Source organism: Pogona vitticeps, chromosome 6, assembly GCF_051106095.1.
Source record: "Pogona vitticeps strain Pit_001003342236 chromosome 6, PviZW2.1, whole genome shotgun sequence".
NCBI lineage: Eukaryota > Metazoa > Chordata > Lepidosauria > Squamata > Agamidae > Pogona > Pogona vitticeps.
Window position 1 is genome coordinate 120,409,248 of NC_135788.1, and position 22,600 is coordinate 120,431,847.

The window sequence follows — 22,600 nt, forward strand, 5'->3', positions numbered from 1 at the left end:
GAGATTTATCGGGCCGCTATAAATCGGTTCAGGCGTGAGGGCAGAGAACAAGGAAAGGGTGTATTAATGGGACTACAAGCTTCCCCCCCCCCCGAAAAAAAACCCTGTTGGCTTCCCACTGTGTACAGTTTCCTCCGCTCCAGAGGATGTGTCCAGCCAACTTTATGGAGTGGAACAAACCGCCCTTGATGGTGTGGATTCTGTAATGAGGGAAGGCCTCTCTGTTCATGCTCAGGGCTGCTCTTGTGGGAATCGGGGCCAATGCATGCTAGTGGGGAAGGGGGACCCTGACCTTCAGCCTTAATCATCCTTCCCTATAGACAGACCTCTATGGCTGGAGTCCCCTTGTACGGTGTTGCAAGAACCAGCAAGAATCCTAGCACAAGGATCCCCAACGCTGTATTGGGCGCGACGGCTTTTCTTTAGGCCAAGCCAAACAGAACATAAAAGCAGGCAAGCGTTTTGAGGTCCCCGATCCCTAACCCCTGCCACGGACGGGACAGGATTCAGAGGCAGGAAGGGGAAAGAGCTTGATCGGGAATCGGAAAAAGCTTTCCTCGCTTTCTGCTTGTGCACCCACGTCGTTTTATAACATGTCCCGAGGAAGAGATTGGTGCTCTCCCAATCTTGCACATTTTGTTGTTCTTGTTGTTGTTGTTGTTGTTGTTCTTGTTGTTTTTTTGTGATAAAAATATAACTCTGGAACAGATACTGGGTCGCTGAGCGGCCTAGGTCTCCAGCTACCGAGCCCGAGGGTTCAATTCCCCCAGCGGTGCCTCCTTGAGAGGGGGCTGGACTGGATGATCCTTAGGGGTCCCTTCCAGCTGTGCAGTTCTAAGGGGCTCAAACCGCTGGACGGGCTCAGTGATGGAAGCATCGGGTTGGGAGTTCGATTCCCCCCCCAGTGCCTTTATTTATTTTTTTACTCCCTATCGATAGGGTCCCCTTCCAGCTCTGTTTATAGCTTATCATCCCATCTCATCTCAAATTTATATCGTCTTTTGTGATTTGTTCCGTGAGCTCCCTCTGCTTTTTTAACGCGGCTCCCCTCCCCGGATCGAAAGAGAAATTCAATACGTTGGCTTGCGAGGCTGAATGGGAAAACAGGATCTCCTCTGGGCCCCCCCACCCCAACCCTCTCCCCCTCGTCCTTCCCCTCGTGTACTATGTGTATCTGTATGGGGGGGCCCGCACCCCCTTGAGAACCTCTTCCATGGAGGGAGGGGGGAAGGGAAAGAGGCGAGGGAGGGGCGGCGGCTGGGCGGTGCATTGGATATTCATGAGCGGGGCGGGGCTGAGCGGGGAGGAGGCGTGGCCAAGGGAGGGGGGGAGAGGGATAAATAGGAGTCCCGGCCCCCACCGCCTGCCTCTTTCTCTTTGGCACCGGAGGATCGGCGGGGAGCATCCTTTATTTTTCCCGGAGCCGCAAAGCAGCCTCTCTCCGCCTCCCGCCCGGCCCTTCCTCGCCCTTGGCTTGCTTCTTATTTTTTTTTGGGGGGGGCGCCTCTTGAGATCCTCTGCCACCCACCCTCCGGCTTTTCAGCAGCTCCCCCCCCTTTGCCTGGATCGGAAACCTTAACCCCCCCCACTCCCACTTTTGTCTCTCCTTCGCCCGCCCACCGACCCATTTCCACCCCCCCCCCAGTTTTCTCAGCCCAGCCGCCGGCGCCCCCCCAGGTTCTCCTCCCCATCCCCGATTCCCCCCCCCATCCGACCCCCCTCCCTCCGCCATGGCCGTGGAGAAGGAGAAGAAGACCTGCGGGCAGCTGCTCACCGAGTGGAAGGAGTTTATCTGGAACCCCCGGACCCATCAGTTTATGGGGCGCACCGGCAGCAGCTGGGGTGAGTCCCCCCCTCCCCGTCCCCCCCCGCCCTGGAAAGGGTGTGTGTGTGTGTGTGTGTGTGTGTCGCTGCCTCTATCACCTGTGTGCCTCCTCTTCACCAGGAGCTGTTTTTTTTTGGGGGGGGGTTAACTACATGTCCCATGGTCCCCCGGCCAGATGCGCTGGCTAGGGGATTATAGGAATTGTAGTCCCCCCTAAAAAAAATGCCCACCCACAAGGAAGAAGACGGAGCCCCCGTGCCTTCTCGGCGGCGGAGGATTTGATGACCAGATAGTTCAAGGACTCTGCTGCTGGCCGAGGGGGGGGATTATTGCAAAGGGGAGGCGAAGCGCGGGGGGGGGGGAGCCCGGGTTGGATTAGCGGAGGCTGGCGGGCGGGCGGGCTGGCTGGTGCAATGGGTGGATGGGGAGGGGGGGAGGAAGGAAGCCGGGCCATGAAAGAGGGATTATTGGAGAGAAAGGTGGGGTGGGGGGGAGGAACCCGCTTTCTAGTTGGGGGGGGAGAGGTCCTCAGTTTTGGGACGGGAGCGATGTCTCCTTTCCCCCCCCCAAAAAAAGCGAAAGGAGGTTGGGGGGAAATGGGGCCCTCTTGGGAAGGCTTATATAAGAAGGGGTCTTCTGTGGGTGACCTGGGAAATGGGGGGGCAGGGGTTTCTCTAAGGTGGGAGGAAAGAGGATGCAAGAAGGGTCTTTTTTTTAGGGTGCTGGGTTGCCTTGCAGGAGGATGGGGGGGAGGTCCGCTGAGGAGCCTTAGTGGTCCAAGGGTCTGTTCTGGCCTGGAGGGGGGGGAGGAGAGATTTTCATGGCGAGGATGATTAGAGAAGGCTCAGAAAAGAGGGGCTGAGGATTGGGGGGGGGGGGAAAGGAGAACGGCTGAGACAGGTCGTCTGCATTTTATGGAGTGCAGTAAAATTCCCAGGTTTGAGGGCCTTTCTGGAAGTCCTCGGTCGGACTGCATGGCCAAACCATATATAGATCTATTTGGGTACCTATTTTGTCTATATTGGTGTGTGGGATCCCAGGCGGATTCTTTAGACCGCGGGAATAAAGGGCAACCCTGAGATCATTATAAGGAGGAGGACTTGGCCTCTTCGGGTGGGATTGAAGAAGCTGCATTAAAGGGGGATTTTTGGGGGTCCCTCCAGGCTGCACCCCAGAGAAGGGGAGGGGAGACACCGAGGACTTCTTGCACCATGGGCAAATCTCTTCCCCCCCCACACACATTATCCTTCTCCCCCCACCCAGTATAGAAAGCATACTTTGCTATGATGCTACTATGTGGCCTGCGTGTTGTGCTTTGTAGCGTGTGCGGTACAGAAAATGGGTGATCTTGAAGGTCAATAAATTGGGGGGGGAATGAGGATCAAAGATAGACCCTTCTAGCTTGAAAAAAACCCCAAGAAATTGAGCAAAACGGTGACCCCAGGAAGAGGGTAGAAACCATAGCAGAGATGAATCCCGAATTTTTAAAACAACACCGGCATAGAGGAACAAGATTGAAGGAAAATTGTGATGTTCTGGCATGTACAGATCTGTACCAGAGACATCTAAGGGATGAGGAAGGGCGGAGGAGTATTGATCAATAGGTGCAGGGGGGGGGATCTTAAGGGGTTGCCCCATTTGGCGTGGGGCAAAGAGGCTTTATAGGAAGGCTGGTTTCGCCAGGTGGCCACATCCTGTCTGGGCAGGGGAAGAGGTGATTGGGGGGGCGATCTGAACGCACTGGAGGAATTAGGGTCAAATATGGATGGGGGTTTATGCCTCATTTGTGGGACTCCAGATGGACCGAGCCTAGCCGCCTGCTCTCCCCCGCCCCCGAAGGTGATGATGTGCTCTCGAACGGGGTCAGAGTTTGGAGGTAAAAAAGGCAGGTGGGTTAAAGTTTAAGTGAGGCTTTCCATTTTCTTTTGCAAAGGGTTTTTAAGGGGTCTCTCCCTCCCCCAGGGTGAAAATCCGAGGCAGGGAAAGGTGCCGCCTGGGCAGAAGGAAAAGGAGGTCAGGCCTCCGAGCCCCCCTCCTCCACTGCCTGCCCAGTCTGTCAACAACCCCCCCCACCTCCTGGCACTGGAGAGGAAGAAGGAAGGGGGGGGGTTGGTTGGTTGCAGGCTTCTGTTCTCTGTCCTGTTTTGTCCAGCGCTGACAGTGCCCGTCTCTTAAGGCAGAACGTGTTTGCAAACCTTTTTTTCTCGGCCGACCCTCGGCTTCCAGGCTCTGCCCCCTCCAAACCCTTCTTGGCACACCTGGCAGGACACCCCCCCCCCAGCATGTCTGCGGAGGGGTCACTAAGGCATGAGATTTGGAGGGGGCTGTTAGGTGAGATGCCAGCATTCCGGACGGGGTGCCGTGGGAAAGCCGGAAGCTTGGCAAGAGGGCGAGGTTCAAGGAAAAAAGTGAGGCAAGGGACGATTTTTCCGTGGGGAGAACGCGCGGGCCGATAGAGATGCCGCATTGCACACCTGAAAGTCCAGAATCTGGCACTCCTGTGGCTTTGCTCCAGATGGAGGGGAGAAAATATTTATTTTAGGTGCTCTGCCAGCTTCTGGACCCCTTTCCTTCCCCCCCCCCACTTGCCCAGTCCATGACTTTTGTTAACGTTGCCCCCCCTTCCTGCTCCTCAATTCCATCAGCTTCCACCTCTCCTGGTTTCTTCCAACCCCCCCCCTCTCTTCCGCCCTCCCCAAATCTTGCAGTCTGTATATATTCCAGCGCCAGAATTCTGCTGCCAAGATCTTTCTGAGCATCAGCACTTTGGCCCCCCCTGGGCTTTTAGGGTGGAGGGGCTTGGCTTTGATCCCTTAAGGGCCTGACCCCCTTCAGCGGTGGGGTGTACATAATTTATTGTTCCTCTGCCTTGTGGCCTCTTAATGTCTCTCTGTGTGAGTGATTTGGCGTAAGGAGGGGAAAGGCTGGCAGAAGGCTCCCTCTCGTCTTGTATTTCACTGCAGAAGGCATGCCACTGCCAACTGTAACCCCCCCACCCCCCCCACCCCACCCCGGTTGCAATAGGTGATCCGAGGCTTGGAGTGGGAGGAGGAAAGACAGGCCGCGAGTTAGACTTGCTTTCTCGGTTTGGCTGAAGATTTCGTTTCTTTGGCACTGCGGAGAAGAGAAAGACGGAGCCTTGCATGCATGCTGGCGGGGGGGGGGGGCAAGAGATAGAATTGGTGCAGGCTTGGCCCTTTCTCGTTTGCAGCTGGCAGAGGAGAAGGTGGCGCTGGGCAGCCGAAAGGGGAGGATGCTGGCCTTCAGAATCAAAAGGGGTGCAAAGGCACACGAGAAAGGCCCTCCATCTCCATTTTTGTAATTTTGACTCCTCTAATATTGGGGGGGGGGGAGGTGTTTTGCGAAAGGGCCGTGTTTAGGAGCATCTGGTTTCTCTTGCCCTGTCTGTGACATTTCGCCCAAGTGCCTGGCCGCTCGGCCCTCCCCTCTGTGTGCACGTCCGTGACCTGTGGGAAGGACACGCAACGCGATTAACCGAGTGAACGCCCAGGGGTTGAGGCCTCCGGTTGCAGTAGCCAGAGGTCGGGGGTTTGATTCCTCCCACGGGGACTCCTGGACAGGGGCTGGACTGGATAATCCCCCAGGGTCCCTTCCAGCTCTGCAGTTCTGAAATGATGATGATGATGACGACTGAGCTTGCATTCCCACTTCGCCTCTGCCTCTGGAGGCCCAAAGTTTCTGGGGTTCACATCTTGCCAACCGGGGCCCCCTGTGATGGCACATCTTGTCAAGGATGGGAAGGGACCTCCAAGGGCCATCTAGTCCACCCCCTGTCAAGGGAGGAAATCCTCGGCATCCCTGGCTGATGACCGAAACCTTCCAAGAAGGAAAGCTCACCAACTTTCCAGGCCGTCCGTTTCACGCTCGGACCCTCCGTGCAGAAAAAAGTCTCTCTAATATTTGGCTGATGTAATAATAGTGGAAAGCTCATCTTCATATTTCCTCAAAATTATATTTTCTGGCTGTTTTTTATTCATTGCTTCAGACTTTCCCGCGGGAGACGCAGAAAATAAACCAGCCAGTGGAGAGATTCATGGTGTGGGTGTGTGAGAGAGAGAGCCAAGATCTGCCCCCAGGGCTTGAGGGCAGGGCTTTAAAGGTGTTTCGGCTCTCCGACCTAACCTTTGCACTTTTCCCTTTGAAAGAAACTTGAGTATAACTATCCTTTGACCTTTCTAAGAATCGCAGGCCCGTCTGCAATAACTCAGCTTCAGACACAACCATACAGAGATTTGGTTTGAGGCTGGGTGCGGTGTGTGCAGTGGCTAAGGTGCTGGATTCGAACTCGGGGGTTCAAATTCCTGCAAGCATACCGATACACAGACTCTGAGCCTGACCTACATCGCAAGAGGGTTGTGAAAACAAACCAAAGGAGGTGGTGGAGGAGAGCCACGCCCAATCCTGTGAACGCCTTGGAGGAAAAAGGATATATAAATAATCATAAATAGAACCTAAAGTCTAGGCAGGTTGAACTCTCTTCTTTTAACACATGGGCTCTGTTATTCCCGGGGGACAACTTTTAAAGACTCTACAGGGTGTATTTCCTGGAGATTTATTCTTGGCTCTGAATTGCTATTGCACCACTTCTGTCGTCACCAGGATCTTCCCAGATCTACATGTGGGATGTTATTCTTGCATACCAAACTTGAAGCTGTTTTTCTGGCCCCATTCTTGAGAGCGATCGGCCGCGCTGCATGTTACTGAGTTCATTTTAATAATCTATTTCTCAGTTGCGTGGCCTATATTGCATAAAGTCCGTATTAGGGTGTTTGCATTGTGGCTCTGGCACGCATGTGTCAGAGATCTTTAGCCACAGTTTTCTCACTGAGGGGGGCGGGACATGGGCGAGCAGAACACTCCCTCCTTGACTCAGTTTCCCAGTCCGCAAAATGGCAAGCCTGACCTACTTCGGTAATTGGCATCGTGGAGGTCTGCTGACACATAGTCACCCAGAAGTTATTTCCAATAAAGGACCCATGCTAGAAGAGGGTGTGTGAGAGCCATATGTAAACCTCAAGTAAATCCTGGGTATTCTGGAGTGTAATTTTTGATCCAGCCTAGCTTTAAAGCTAAGGATTTTGGCTCCCAAAACTGAGCAGGGTTTCCAGGGAAATTAAAAAAAGGTAGATTTTTAATTTTTATGGGTTTTTTTAAAAAAGAGAGGCCTGCTTATCATTCCGATAATACAGTAGCTTGTGCTTAACCCTAAGTTGTCACTACTGTTTCTCTCCCTTTTCTTTTTCTCTGGTGAGTTTTTAACGGAAAACCCTGGTGATCCAGGCCTTTGAAGGACCGACCCCCAGGATGGTTTGAGAAGACTGTTCGCTGTTGGCGCTGTTTTACAGCAACTTTTTTATTTTATTTATTTGAGATATTTTTACCTTGCCTTTTTCCTGAAAAAAAAAAGGACCCAAGGCAGCTTACCTAATTAAAAATGCAATATTAAAAACAATAGATAATTCAAATATTTAGAGATAATTAAATAAACAGTATATTTTAAAAAATGTTATGTTGATGTTCTTCCATTATTTTGAAGCTTCATGGTGGGCAGCGATTGATTAGAAATGGATTCTAATCGATATATGTTGCAGACCCTCAACTATAACGTGCCTTTATTCTGGTTTTTTTTTTTTTTTAAGAAATCTTTTTCCCATTCCTGCATGGTCAAAAGGTAGACCATATTTTCTCTGAAACGTTTATATCACAGGGAAGCGCTGGTTGGTCACGACAGCTGTTCAGATATGAGGTTTTTTTAAAGCACCTTTCTCCTCCTCCTCTTCTCTTGTGCTAGTATGCAGAAGCCATATCATCATCCTCATCATGTTAAAACTACAGAGGCAGAAGGGGCCCTCTGGGTCATCCAGCCCAGCCACAGTCCAGGAGGCGCTGTGGGGGAATTCGAACTCCCAACTCTGCAGCCAGAGGCCTCCTAAAGCCCTGGGCTCTCCAGCCATTTGATAATACATGCAATCTTGCGTATCTCTCTAATTGGTCAGCATAGGATACTCGTTGCTGACCTCTTGGCTTGCCCACCCTGTATTCTCCTTTTGTTAAGGACCGCTGTTTATTTATCAGCTTGTTTAGCATCTGAACACTCCCGACCCAAGATAGCAAAACTAGCCTGGGGGGAGGGGGGACGAAGCGGACAGGACCCCCGTCTTCAAAACCGCATGCAAGCCAAGGGGTGTTTTTCATTGTCCTTGGAAAAGAGGAAGGAAGAGACGGTAGGTTGGCCGGCTTCAGACCCGTTGAACTACCGATTCCCATCATCCCCAGACCAGAACAGCACTGGTCTGCAGCAATTAGGGGAAATGGGAGCTGTAGTCCCCCTGGTTCGGAAGAAGCGACTTGGGGGTGGTGGTGATGGTTTTGGGTGATGTCTCCACGCACCCTGAATTCTTGCTCTCTTCCGCTCATTGCGTTTTGGTGCGTCTTCCCCCAAGGCGTACCCCCCCAAAAAAAAGAGGGTGATGGACTTTCGCTTGGCTTTTAGCCTCCTGCCCCTGAATTGCATCTGCTGCGGTTGGCGCAGCTGCCCTCCTGTTGAACCCCCATGAGATCGGTGTGGGGCGGGTGGGGGTGGGGATCTCGGGTTTCCTCGTCTTCACTCGCCTAATTAAATTGGCACAGAGCCCCCCCCCCCACAGAGGGGCGTCAGACCTGGGTTAAATGGCAAAGGTGTGTATGATTGAAGGCTGACAGGTAGTTAGAAAAAGATAGAGGGAATATTTGGGGGGGGGGCTTGGTTGTGTGTCTCTGGGAGACACCTTGCCTTGGATTCTTTTGGAGGAGGGATAAAAGTGTTTTAAATAAACTGCAGATAAATAAATAAACGGTTTCTTTTGCTCCGTGTCGTCTTGGGAATCCATCTAAGGTTTCTGAAAGGTGAAGTGGGCGGAGGAGATGGTGGTGGTGGGGGATAAATCGGAGCCGAGAAGGGGTGGCTGCACTTATGGGGCTGTGTTAGACGCCTGCCTACTCAGGATCTGACCCTCTCCAACCATTCTCTCCCTCCGGTATAGCTCTGATCCTGCTTTTCTATTTGGTCTTCTACGGCTTCCTCACCGCGCTGTTCACTCTCACGATGTGGGTGATGCTGCAGACCGTGGACCCCTTCACCCCCAAATACCAGGACCGCCTTTCTGTCCCAGGTAAAGTCCCCTGGCGCACGTCTTCCTCGTCCTATACCACCACCGCCCTCCTCCCCTTCTTGCGGCAGCCACAGCTACCCAAAATCTTATGGCCGCTAGACGAAAACCCAAGGGGGAAACCAATCATTCTGGGCTGTTGTTCGAAACAAACAAACAAACAAAAAACTCATAGGGATTACATCTTACTGTAGTCCCTTCCCCAAAACGGAGTTAATTGTTCTGGAAAAAGAACTCCCAGAATTCTTCCGGGAGCATGGCCAATGGGGGATCATGGGAGTTGTAGTCGGGGGAAGTCTTCCTCCCTTGGCTCTGGACCCATGCAATACGTATTCTCAAGCAGTATATAAGTGGTACAGTGTTGATTAACTGCAGTGGATATGCCACTCATACCCTGAACCCGGGTGCAAGCGCTAGGTCCTGTACATCAATGAAACCTCAATTACATATAGGCTCCGTTTAAGGGATGCTGTGTGTTCTGTGCATGCGATAGAAGGGGAGCGCCTCCACAATTTAAGGGTCTGAAAGGAGGGAAGCAGGATGATTTGGGAGAAGGACACGAGTCCGGCCTTCTAGCTTTCTACTTAAATGAAGTTCTAGACATAGGCAAGTGTAAAAAAAAGAGAGAAAGAGAGAGAGAGAGAGAAATGCAATCTGCAGTCTGAAATGGGCAGCTTCACCACCGCATGGTTCAGGAGCTGCCGTTTTAGCACAAGGCAATAGAGAGAGGGACGTAAATAGACAGTGGGGGCTGACTAAGGATTATGGAGCTTTGCATATATTTCCTACCTTCTGACCGGAGCAAGGGAAACGCCTATGCCAGCAGAACTGGGCAGGAGGGGTGGGATGTGAGGAGAGATGTAGGGAAGTCAAGACTCGACCCACGTTTGGTGGGCTGTCTGGAGGGACCTCCCAATAAAGGCAGAGAGAGGGGGGCCTTGTTACATTCGGGTTAAGGCGAGAGAGATTTAGAACTGCTTTGAAAAATCACTTACTCCCCCTGTCTCCAACTCTCTTATCCTTTGGGAGGAGTAAGAAGATGCCAGGGTTGTGCAGGAGACAGGTCTGATCGGGTTTTATTAGGCACATGTACGTCCCTACCAGGGGAACTGCTTTCTCTTGATCAGACCGCTTTTACAAGCATGTCTGGGCTGCTCCCAAACCTCTTCCTTTCCAGGTTCAGTTGACCCCCCCCCCTTCTGCCCGCAAGTAAAAAGGTACCTCTTTCCAGAGGCCTTTGGGCCACCAGCAGGAATTGGCATGAGTCAGGATTTTAAAATCTGATTCTTAGTTTCTAAGTCATGTTTTAAAACATTTGCCTGCTACAGTTCCGTGTTTGGAGCTGTTATGATTTGAATGAATTGCACATTTGAGATAGTTTTCTGTGCTGCCTTGGATTTCATCTCATAGGTGAAAAAAAAGCAGGATGAAAATTCTGCCAATCCATCAACCAAGTGAGTTTAGCTCTTAGACTTGCAGCGCTGGAAGAGACCCCTATGGATCATAGGGGGGGGCGTGGAGGATTCGATCTCCCAACATCTGCTTAACCCACGGAGCCATCCAGCTGTTCTTGGTAGTCTTTAGGTGCCTTCAGACATTGGAAAATCCCCCAGGATTAGAAAACATCTCTCTTGACTTGTGGAACCACTGCATTTATATTCTCTTAAAGCTAGTAGTACAAAACCCAACGCAGCCTGGCTAGCTAACTAGATCTGGCTATTATGGAAGAGCTTAGTTCCCACAATTTCCGAGAGGTTCATTTTAAGGGTTGCCCTTAGTCGTTATGCTCAACATCTCTGCTGTCAGGTATGATTTCTCCCACTGTTCTTTCCTCCCATGAAATCACTTTAACCCCTTGCAAGACTGTGTCTTTATCTAATAACAATAATTTTGTCCCATCAAGTCAATTCTGACTTCTGGCGACCCTTTCCAGGCGGCAGGATTGAGACTCCAAAATGCATTCCTTGGTGTTCCTCTTCCCACCGACCCCTGCTGACTGTGGGTTTTTTTTTGGGGGGGTCTCTTTCCAGGGATGATGATTCGCCCTAAGACAGAAGCTCTGGATATTACCTTCAACGTTACAAACACGGAGTCTTGGGAGAATTACGTGAAGATGCTTAATACCTTTTTGGAGGGTAAGTACTGAGCAGAGGGGCGGCCCCATCCTTGGCCTAGAGAAAAAGACGAAATGATTGGCTTGCCGCAAATCAACCATGGGGGGGGGGGATTCTGTCCCTCTCTCCGTCTTCCATGCTTCCACAGCATCTCTGCTGCTTTATAGCCCACTCTGTGTCATTTAGGGCCCCCTAGTGGTTGGTGGGCAACATAACTTGGTATGTTAACCAGGGGAACTCCTTCCTGCAGGAAAGTTAGTTATGCCTTTTCAATTAATGTGTGTATCTCAGAATCGTAGGAAGCTGCTTTATCGTGAGTTACCCCAGTGGTGCATCACACCCAGTACTGTCCACTCTGAATGGCAACCAAGAGATTTAGGCAAGATATTTTCCCAGCCCTAATGGGAGATGTGGCTGGAAACTCTGTCCAGTGCGTTACAGTTCCCGCACTCTCTGTTTGTGGTGCATCTTTTCTGTTAACCGTTTCCGTGGTCGCGTGGCCAGCACAACTAGACACAGAACTCCGTGACCTTCCCACCAAGGTGGTACCTATTTATCTACTCGCATTTTTACATGCTTTCGAACGGCTAGGTTGGCGGGAGCTGGGACGAGCGACGGGATCTGATCTTACGCCGGCTGCTCTTCCGACCTTGCAGCACAGAGGCTTCTGCAGTTTAGCCCGCAGCGCCACCACGAGAATAGCATAGGGGCTAATAAATTGAGCAACCAACCCTAATGTCTTGCCCTCCCTCTTAGCCTCCTTTCCGGCCCCAATTCTGCACGACGGGCATGAGACTGACCTTCTTCTCAAGGTTATGGCAGCCATTGCAGCAGCGTTTATTATTTGGGTGGCTTCTTTGGAAAGGGTGACGCTATCTGTAAAAAAGAGACTAAATGTTTATTGAGGGGTGCGCGCCCCGCGTGTGTACAGTTCTGGGCCAGGTGTCTTTTCTTAGCCTCGTTTGATCTGTGCTTAATATACCTCTCGGCTGTCAATTTTGTGGATTCCGACCGCTAGAAAAAGACGCGCCGCCGAGAGGCTCCCTGGGAAGAGAGGGCTGATAACGGCTTCAAAGACAGGATTTTAAACACACATCCAACCCGGCCCGCTCACAGCTTCTTAAGATAAATTAACCTATTTGCTCTCCAGGGGCGAAACAGTTCTTCATTCTATTTTTGTTTGAGCTGCTCTGGAGAAGGAAGCCACAATCCTTTCAAATAATTATTATTGCTCTCTCCTTTTTTTTTGGCTGGCTTTTATTATCCCTCCTTCATCAGAGGATGTTTAATTGACTTAGGGAGCTGATTGTCATAAGACACAGTGACAGTGCTTAGATTAGAAGCCTCGTTAAAAGGGGATCAAATAGGGCGACATTTTTAGATGGCTTAATGCAACACCGAAGTTCTAGAGGCAGTGCCTCTCAGAGGCTGGACAAGAAGCGGATGTTTTAGATAGCAATTCAGCATTAAAAAATTAACTTTTTTGGATGATCATTTCCAGCGTGCCCCAGTAGCTTTTCCGAGTTTGGTGCCTGTTTGTGGCCGGGAACCCAAATGCTGGATTATGATGTTCCTTTGTTGTGATTCAGCCTTGTTTCCTTAGGTCCTAATTTTGATCTGCCCATTCAAACTTTCCGTGGAGAATTACTCCTTCCTGGAAGATTGAGGGCTGTGCTTATTTTCAGAAAGTCTTGGGGTCTCAATCTTGAGTCTGAGCCTTTGGTCCCAAGTCTGAGTCTTTAGTATCAGGTCCCAAGGCACAACTAATAAAAAACAAGACTGTCCCCCCCTCCCGAAAAAAAGGGGAAGGTAGGTGACTTGTGAGTTGTGAGTTATTTGGGGGGGGGGGAGACCAAGTCAACGGTGCAACTTAAATCCACCTTAACAGCAAAGAAGATCTGATCCCTCCTTATTTTCATGGAAAATCCAAGATTGTGCTTTGATTTAGGAGAATATTTTATTTATTTATTTATTTATTTAATTTATATGCTGCCCACACTACCCCAAAGGTCTCTGGGTGGCTTGCAACAATTAAAATACCAATTAAAAGAGACAATTAAAATACAGTTAAAGCCGCCTAGAGTGGTCAAAATGACTAGATAGGTGGGGTATAAATACAATAAATAAATAAATACAATAAAATATATACTCTAAAAATTGCCATCAGGACCCACAGTTGATACGATTTCAATTAAAAGCCTTCTGGAACAGGAAGGTTTTGAAATGTCATCAGCGTCGGCGCCAGACGAATCTCAGTTGGGATTATTTGATAATTTAAGAATAATATACTTTTATCTGCCATTCTTCCAGCAACGAGAATAAAAACAACAGCACCTTTTGGAAAAAGGGAATTCTATCACTCAACCTTTGAGACCGCCGACGGTTGGAACTTTACCTACTGAAGCTGCTCCAGCAGGGTGGATCATGGGCAGGATTGTTGGGAACCGTAGTCCCAAAACACCTCAAGTATTAGGCTGAGAAACCGTATCAGAAATGAGAAGCATTGCCTGAGTCGCGATGCTGCTTTTTGGGACATAAAATCTTCCCCCAGCTCGGTTCAAAAAGATGAATTCTTTTAAAGTGCCAAGATGAGACTGAGCAAGTGGACAGTAATCCGCTGGTAGTGGAGTCTGGATTAGACCCCGGCCTGTATGAAAAGTCCCCATTGCCTGCATCCTCCTCTTCCCTTTTCAGAATATGAACCAAACAATTCAGAAAACTGATTTAAATTAGCTTGTGTTCATCAATGAAGTAGAAAGGTGTCTCTTGTATTAGCAGCAGGAAACAGCAACAGTCGCCTTAGAGCAGCAGAGCTGGAAGGGACCCCATGGGATCATCCAGTCCAGCCCCTCTCAAGGAGGCCTAAGTGAGGAATCGAACTCCCAACCTCTCACTTCACAACCAGAGATCTCAACCCCTTAGCTATCCTGGAACATTCCTTTCTTTTATCAGCTCACTTGAGCCTTTAACTAGGAGTGCCAGGAATTAAACTTTGACCCTGTGTTGAGCAAACTGTCGGGCTTGGTGCCCCTAAATCACAAGCCCTTCCTTTCCTCCCTTCTTTGCAGCTTATAACAATTCCAAGCAAGTGGCCACCAACGAACTCTGCCGCCCGGGCCGCTACAACGAGCAGCCGGACAACGGGGTCCCGAACTATCCCAAGAGGGCCTGCCAGTTCAACCGCACCATGTTGGGGGACTGCTCGGGGCTCAACGACACCACCTATGGCTATCGGGAGGGGCGGCCTTGCATCCTGGTCAAAATGAACCGGGTAGGTGGCTGAGGTGTGAGCGGACATCCTATCCCGGACAGGTGTCTCTGTGTGTGTGCGGGGGGGGGGGGGACTGTGAGTCTTGTGGCCAGTTCTGAGGACCAGTGAGATAAATGGCTGATCCTAGCCCCAGGCAACAATTAATTTCCCTTAACGAGAATCAGCTAGCATCTTGGGTTTCACCAGCTGGTATTGTGGGTATACGTTTTTCTTGTTTCTCCGTTTTCTGGATTAGCAACCAGAGAAGCCCTTACTTGGGCCTGAGTTGGGTTGTTCTTCCAGTCTCTGTAGCCGACATCCAGAGACTGGCGGAAATGTTAGGAAGAACAACCTTCAGAACATGGCCAAACAGCCCGGAAAACCCACAACAACCAACAATATTTGTCCCTTTTTTTTAAATGCAGGGGTTCTCCTCCTGCACCACCGGACAGCAGTTTTGGGAAGGAGGGGGTGAGAAAGGTGCCTAGCATCAGAGCCGAATTTTATCTCCCCTTCTTCTCTCTGCAGGTCATCAACTTCTATGCAGGAGCTAACCAGACCGTGAACATCACTTGCGTAGCAAAGGTAAAGCCGCACACAATGCCCACTCCCCGGATTATGTCTTGAGAACTCCATCTCCCTTTCTTTTTTCTCTTGCTGTTTACTTACTTCATCCAATTAACACTCCACCGTTTACCTCCTTGTCTCTTGGGAAAAAAATCCATTCTGTGCACTCAGAGACTCAGGTCGAAGCATGAGGTAAGGGCCCTACTGCGCCAACACCTTAGAGGATAGTGCTGCAATTCTGCAGGGAAATTCTGCTGCCCTAGTGCATTACAAAAGCCAAGAGTTCATGCTCTTTGCTTCCCTGCCTCGTTGCTTCAGGAAATAGTGATTAGAGTTTAAAGAGTCCTGCATCTCAACCGCCCAATGGCTCTAACTTGCTCAGTTCTTTGGGAGAATTTAACAGCCGTGATTCCCAGCTAGCTGCTGCTGACATTTCCCCCTGCTGCGTGCTTCTTCCACTCTCTGGCAATAGCCTGCATCCCTTGGCTTCTGCAAAGGGGACCCCTCTTTTTATCATCACTTTGTGTTCCTACAAGAAGTTTTGAGTAAATGAACCGCTGGTTCAAAGCTCACAGCTGTCCTCTTCCCCCACCCAAATATAAGCTAGTGGTGTGTGGAATACCACTGTATGCCATTCTTGAACTGGCTTTTGTGCCTCTCTTAACCCATCCGGCTGTTGAAAGTACAGCTATCATTCTGTCACTGCAGTTGTTTTTTTAAAAAAAACCCTTTCCCCCTCCTTTGGCCTTCCTGGAACCTCTTTTAGCAATGCTGTATTTGGAAGAACCTGCACCAGGGTTGTGCTCAGAGGTCTGTGGTGCAGGAGAACACGGTTTCACCCTCATGCACCACAGAGGTGCTGCCGATGCCATGAAGCTGCCCGTGTTTCTTATGTAAAGAGCAGAAGACCTCATTTTAAAAAAAGAACTTGCAGGAACTCTGCCAAGAGTCTGAACCCCATGATCAGCTTCTGGGATTTTCACCCACCTGCGGGACATACGGTAGAAACATAATTAAATAAAGGTAATGATGATAAATGCCCCCACAGCGTTGATTTGTAAATCTGGGGTTTCCCTGAAATATAAAATCCAAGGTTTTGTTGGTGCCGTTGCAGAATACACACCACCTTGTTTTATGAACTCCTCTTCGTTCCACTTCCTTTCTGTTACTGTTGTCTCCTCCATCTAATAATTTTTCTCATCTGTTCAATCTGTTTTTTTTCCTTCTACGTTCTCTTCTATGTTTCTGCCTTCAGAAGAAAAAAATTCCACAGGAGGAAATGCTAGTAAGAGCAAATGACTGAGGGGTTGGGGTGGGCCAGCAGGTTGGGATCGGGGCCCCAAGCTTGGAGCTTGGGAAGGCCCATAGTTGGACGGAGGAAGGGGCTGGGTTTGGGTTAAAAATGAGCTTTTGGACTCCACACCAAAGGGAACAAGAGAAGATTCAGTTGCTCCTTGTGAGCTTGCTTTGACAGGGTTTCAGTGGAAGCAAGTAAAAGCAAGGGACAGATTTTACATTGCCCAGTGGAGGTGGGCATTTTTAACGTGACTAAAAATGCAGTCAATAAATACTGGATTATTTATTTGGTTTAAAAGTGCAGTCAGTAAACATTAAGAAGGCCTAGGAAAGGGATGATATTTAAAATGACAATAATCTTAGAAGAGTAATCTTAGAATGGCAGAGCAGGAAGGAACCTTATGGATGGACAAGTCCCATTGACATTCTTTTCCCCCCTTTTCCCACAGAAAGAGGAAGATGCCCAGAAACTGGGAGAAATTGCAATGTTCCCAGCCAATGGGAACATTGACCTAATGTATTTCCCATATTATGGCAAAAAAGTGCATGTAAGTATCACCAGGCACAGCCCCCTCCATGCCCACCTCAGCCCAGCTAAGGTTCATGTTGGGAAATTCTCGGGTTCCCCATTTGACCATTCTACCATTGATCCTTGGGGTGCTGGGATTTCCGATAATTGTTCAGGACCTTATGAAATACCCCCATTTCCCCTTGTGCACTTCATCCCAAGCGATGTATTGGGGCCATTAAAGGCCTGTGGGTTAATACTGGGTGGGTGGGTGACTGTGGCTTCTACATTTCCCTGCGTTATTGTCTTTTCCTGTTGGCTTTATATTTTCCAGGGCAAAATTGGCTTCTGCTAAGTATGGGAGCAGAAAAATATGTTTTAAAATGAAGTGTTTTAAAATGAAGTGGTGGATGGGTCTGATCAAAGCATATCTTTTTCTCCCAAGATTTTTTTTTTTTGGCTAGATTTTGGAATGTCTCATGTGTTCCTCCTCTTTATGTGTTAAAAAGGGGAGTGGAAGTTTGTAATGAGAGGCAGAGCGAGAGAGCCCTGGATTAGTTTATACACCTACTTTCTCCTTGATTTCTGGATCGTCACCTTCTCTTCCCTTCCCCTTCTTCCTCCATGGCCTCCCAGGTAAACTACACCCAGCCCGTTGTGGCCGTCAAGTTTCTTAACCTCACGTCCAACTTCGACCACAACATAGAGTGCAAAGTCAACGCGGCCAACATTGCCACGAACGACGAGCGGGACAAGTTTGCCGGACGTGTGGCGTTCAAGATCCGGGTCAACAAAGATTGAGTCTCTCTCTCTCTGTCTCTCTCTCTTTCTTGGTCCTTCTTCCATCCATCCCTTCCCGACACCCTCCGAGGCTAACGGCTAACCTTTCCTTGCACGGCTCCTCCGAGCTCAGAAGGGTTGGCATGCAGAGGCTGGAGGATGGGGGTGGGAGGATGGGGGGGGCGTCTGGGGCTGGCGGCTCTCTTGACCACTGCTGCTCACCTTAGGGTCACTAACTGTTGCTGTTAGACAATCCCAGCTGCCTCTACCCTTTAAGAAAACGAAAGCTTTGTTTCCACCCACCCACACCCTTCCCTTCGGTCCTGCCTTCTCCTTTCCATTCCCATTCTCTGGAATGCTACTTGGCTTGTTCTAACCTTATGACGTGCTTTCCCCTTCTTGCCCCACATATGGTCTGTGGGGGGCTCAAAGGCTGTGACCCCCTTCCTTTCCTTTGACCTTCCTTCCCTGGAGATATTTCCTAATATAATAATAAATGTATATAGATATTTTTTATATATATTAAAAATTAAGGTACTGCTGAATCCTCCTGTATTTTCCTGCTCTGCAGAGACCCCTTTCCTGCGCCGTTTTTCTCTTAACCCCCACCACCACCGTGACCACCACCTTTTCTACCAGTTTTGCTCCTGCCTGGAAACGTACTAAATTTCTGCTGTTATGGAAATCTTGGGTCAGTGGCAAGACTTCTGCTTTTCCAGAAGTCTCCTCTAGGATTATTACAGGTGTTTTTCTTTTCTTTTGTTTTGTTTTTGGCTAGCTGGATGGACCGGTTAGGCACATGGACTATCGGGGAGCCTTATTGTATTTGTGGATGCCATGATGGGCAAACATTGCCCATCATGGAGGAAAAATGGTTTTGTGTTGCCATCTTAAACATGCATACTCAAGTGTGGGCAACTGACCACAGTGGGTAGACCCAGGTAGGATGGTGTATAGGTTGCATTGCTTAAAAAAATAATGCATAGGTTGCATTGATTTTTTAAAAAGCTAGCAATTTGACTGCAGCATTAACTGCAAAGCAAAATGGCTGCACTCATTAGCGTGAGCTAAAAAGATCCAAACAACCACAAATACCCATTTTGAGTTGTTTCCTGCGGAATGGCAGCCCTTTCGTGACCAGCTAGTCTTGTCCGTGTGCACAGTGTATCGCTAATAGTTTACACTGAACTAAACCTAGAATGAGGAAAGATTTTTTTTCCCTTCCTTCGCAGTTATTATGTGGCAAGAGTTTTGTTGCATTTCCTGACTGTGAGCAACTTGTTTGAAGGACAGAGGAAGGAAGGGGGAAAAAGGCTTCTTTGCAAATGGAGGCCATTTTGATTTCCCAGCAAGAGAAAACTGCCATGGCAGCTGTGAATGCAGTTTGTCAGTCTTAATTGTTTAATCCTCACCATCCCTTGTTTCTAAATAGGATCTGCTCTGACCCGGTTAGTTCTTTAGTGTACAGTTGTTTTAATCTGTTATTATAGTGGCACATTGCACTAAGATGAGGTACAATAAAATTACAATTTAAAAAACACTGTTTTCTGCTGTAGCTGAAGGGGGGAAAATATTGACAGAACCCAAATAATGCCTCTTTAGATACTATCATTAACTGATGGGAGATTTTTGGTTCTCTATATCCTTGCCAGCGTGATCTCCCTTTTCCTGCTAATATCTATTGAGCAAAAGAAGTGTGTTCTAGGAAAGCAAACTTAATTTGGCAAAGGAGGTGTTTAACTTTCATGGCTTCTTATTTTTTAATAATGATTAAATTGCATCCCTCTTTTTTTTTTTGTTAATGGCTGCATCTTCGAGAAGTCGTTACCTGTGTGAATGAAAGACATAACTTAAAATTCCTTTTGCTTTTTAACTTTTTTTTTTCCGGGGGAGGGGAGGGGAAATAAAGAGGATTGTTCTTGGTTTTTATTTGCAGAATTATTTAATTGCCTGTATCAGATTTACTGTAAAAGATGAGAAATAAAACTTTAAAAACCTGGCTTTGCATTTATGCTATTGGTTTGTAAGGAAGGGGGAGCGCACGGTTATGGACGTTGCAACGAAAGCATTTAGAAAGCGAGCTTTTTTTGTATGGAGCAGTGATGGTGGGATTCTGGCTGAAGGCCTTAGAGCCTGCAAGGCTGGGCTGCTGGCAGTGGTTGCTAGGATACCGACCATGGTGTGGTGTGGTTTAATGGCTGCCACTAGGCCGTACAGAGTTACTAGCTAGGTTGCTAGGTGCCACAGAAAACCGTGGTATTTTCTGGGCCACAGCGAGGTGGGATGTTCTCTCTTGGCTAAAAACCCCACAAGCTTTGGCTTGGGGCCTCAAAGTTGTCTTTCTAGGGTTTTTGGCCTACAACTCCCATCAGCCCTAGCCGGGGAGGCCAAGCAGTGAAGGATTATGGGAAATGCGGTCCAGCCCCAACTGCCTAGTACAGCAATGGTTCCCAACCTTGGGACTCCAGATATTCTTGGACTACAACTCCCAGAAGCCTTCAACACCAACTCTGCTGGCCAGGATTTCTGGGAGCTGAAGTCCAAGAACATCTGGAGTACAGTACTTAGAGCAGCCATTCCCAGACTTTGGGGGGGGTCTCACTTGTAGGGTTTTTCAGAAGCCTTCACGCCTCCCTTTTACCCCTTTCCAACCTCTTTTTAAACAAAATATGAACCTTGTTTTATAAAACTGAAAAATAAAAAAAATGATTTAAAAATGTAAGAAAATAAAAATTTGAAAATAGTCTAAATTTTAACAAAATAAACGCCCATAGATCTTCCTATCCCAAGAAGTGGATTAAAAACGGAAGCTGCCTCAGAGCTTCTTGAGGAGAAAGGGGTATAAACGGTTTAAATGAACAGGTGGCCCTCCTCATGTTATTGGACCGCATATCCCATCACCCTTAGCTAGCGTGAGAGATCATGGGAGTTGTACTTCCAAGGCTTTTGGTCCTTGTGCCATGTTGCATTGTTAATGTTTATCCATTGATTTAAAAGTGTTAATATGCTCATTGGGAGGGGGGGCAGATCCTCCCATGGAAATACATATGGAATTTAAGAGTATACATCACAATGTTAAAAAATTTGCGCAATTTTAAAAATTAACTGTAAAGATCAGATGTGTGGCTCTGTTTGTCCCTGTTAGCAATGTTGCAGCCCTTGGGAGTTTTCTGGCATCGCTGCATATAAAAAGGGGTGCTCTTTGATGATGCCCAGTTTTCCATATTTCTTCGGGTCCTCTGGGATTTGTCAGCAAGCTAAGATGCAAATTGCTGTGGGTGACATATACAACATTGTGCCTTTCCCCCCTTGTGATGTAGTTCCTACTGATTCCCAGTGTGGTGTGTAATGGAATCACTGACAAATGCTGACTCTGGAGAGCCAGGTTCGAATTCCTGCTCAGTCATGGAAACTCACTGGAAGAGCAGAATGAAATTGTTCACTTATCTTGAAAACCCCATTAGGGTCGCGATAAATCAATTCCAACTTGGCTGCACGGAATACACTCAGTGTATTACTGCACTGTGGTATTTTATTTATTTATTTGATTTACATACTGCCCCATTAGGGAGAAGCACTATTCTGGGTGATTTACAACAATAGATAAAACATACGGTACTAAACAGTATAGATACAAGAATTAAAACATTAATAAAATAAAAGAGGTGACAAGGATATGAGGCAGATGTTTATATACAGTATTTGTTTGTTTATTCATTTAAAATATACCAAATATTTTTCCTTAAGAAGGACTCAAGGCGGCTTACACCATTAAAAGACAACATTTAAAGCTCACAGTATGCAAATACTAAAAAGGATCAAACACCATACTTTTTTAAAAAAGTAAAGAAAAGCAACAAAAGGGCAATATGGCACAAAAATCTATTGAAAAAATCACATACCGGTAAGTGGTTCTTGAGGAAACGCCTGAAGAGAAAGATCTTTTATCTGCTTGCAGCAGGAGAGCCGAGACGGGGCCAGCCTGGCCTCCAGTGGAAGGGAGTTCCGCCGTCTGGGAGCAGCCACTAAGAAAGCCCCTCTCTCCTGTGTCCCCACCTTGAGGCTTATAAAGGGTAAAAGTAGGACTTTTAATGGCCATTGTGATATTGTTCGATTGATCTCGATGTGCTGTGCCCTGGGATTGCTTCTCAGGTGCACATTGTAGAGCTGGACGCAGAGTAGAATGTGGCACAAATAAATAAATAAATCATTTGATGTGCCCAGGAAGCAGTAGCAATGGGTTGGGGAGTGTTATATTGGGGGGGGGGGGGAACCCTGGCGAGAGCAAACCCTCTCCTTCGGAGCCAGACCGGAATGAATGGCTTTCATTCAATCCTGGCTGGTGCTTTTTCTTTTCATTGGGTTGATGGGGAGAGGAAGTTGAAGGGAGGGGGGGGGCTTAAAAGGAGCATTGGCCTGGCCTCTTATAGAAACCAGATCCCCTCCCCAGGTCTTTGGGGAAAAGTGAGACTGGGAGAGAAATCTGCGTACTGTAGAGGGGGGTCAGCATTTGAGAGAGACCTATATATTTCCAACGGGGTCAAGGAAAAGCTGTCCCATAAAACCCCAGCATGGAGAAAGTGTATAAAGCAATTCTTCAGCAGCATCCTTTTGTTTCCCAGCGTAGCAATCTCTGCATTTGTATGTGATCCGCGTTAATGAATGGGGTACGTCTTGCGGGGATTTTACCATTTGAACTCCAAATTTTGATCATCATCTCTTGTTTCCAGGGGCATCTTCCCAGCTCTGCAGAGGTTTGCAGATCTGAATGGCTTCCCGCACTCCTCCACCCCCACCCCACCCCACCCCACATGCCCGTCTGCTCTGTCTCTGCTGGCTTGTCAAGGCTATTCTTAGCAGGCACACACACACAGGCTGCTTGCTCCCTAGTTCTTGGCCATGTTGCCATTATCGGGCTTCTTCCTCTCCTGCATCTCTCTCTCTCTCTCTCTCTCTGGCTCGGGGATTCAAATGAAATAAACGTTCAAGGGAATAAGCCAAGTGATAAACACCTTCCCGTACCTTCAGCAGTCAAAGAGAAGAAGTGAGGAAGCCGTGCTAACAATATATCAACAACACTTTACACGTAAT

General features: G+C 48.4%; 1 protein-coding gene across 2 annotated transcripts; it reads left to right on the top strand.

Annotated features, from left to right (window-relative positions):
* Positions 1-1,354: 1,354 nt before the first annotated feature.
* On the top strand, positions 1,355-19,508 carry ATP1B2 (ATPase Na+/K+ transporting subunit beta 2). 2 transcript variants are annotated; one of them, XM_072977179.2, is made up of 8 exons: positions 1,355-1,842; positions 8,869-8,997; positions 11,025-11,129; positions 14,177-14,379; positions 14,887-14,943; positions 16,181-16,210; positions 16,671-16,769; positions 17,366-19,508. In XM_072977179.2, the coding sequence occupies exons 1-8, from the start codon at positions 1,731-1,733 to the stop codon at positions 17,528-17,530; spliced, it is 900 nt and encodes a 299-aa protein (XP_072833280.2). In that variant the 5' UTR covers positions 1,355-1,730; the 3' UTR covers positions 17,531-19,508. The 2 variants fall into 2 exon arrangements, with proteins under 2 accessions (XP_072833280.2, XP_072833281.2); XM_072977180.2 differs by lacking the exon at positions 16,181-16,210 and having other exon boundaries at positions 1,356-1,842.
* The last annotated feature ends 3,092 nt before the right edge of the window (positions 19,509-22,600 follow it).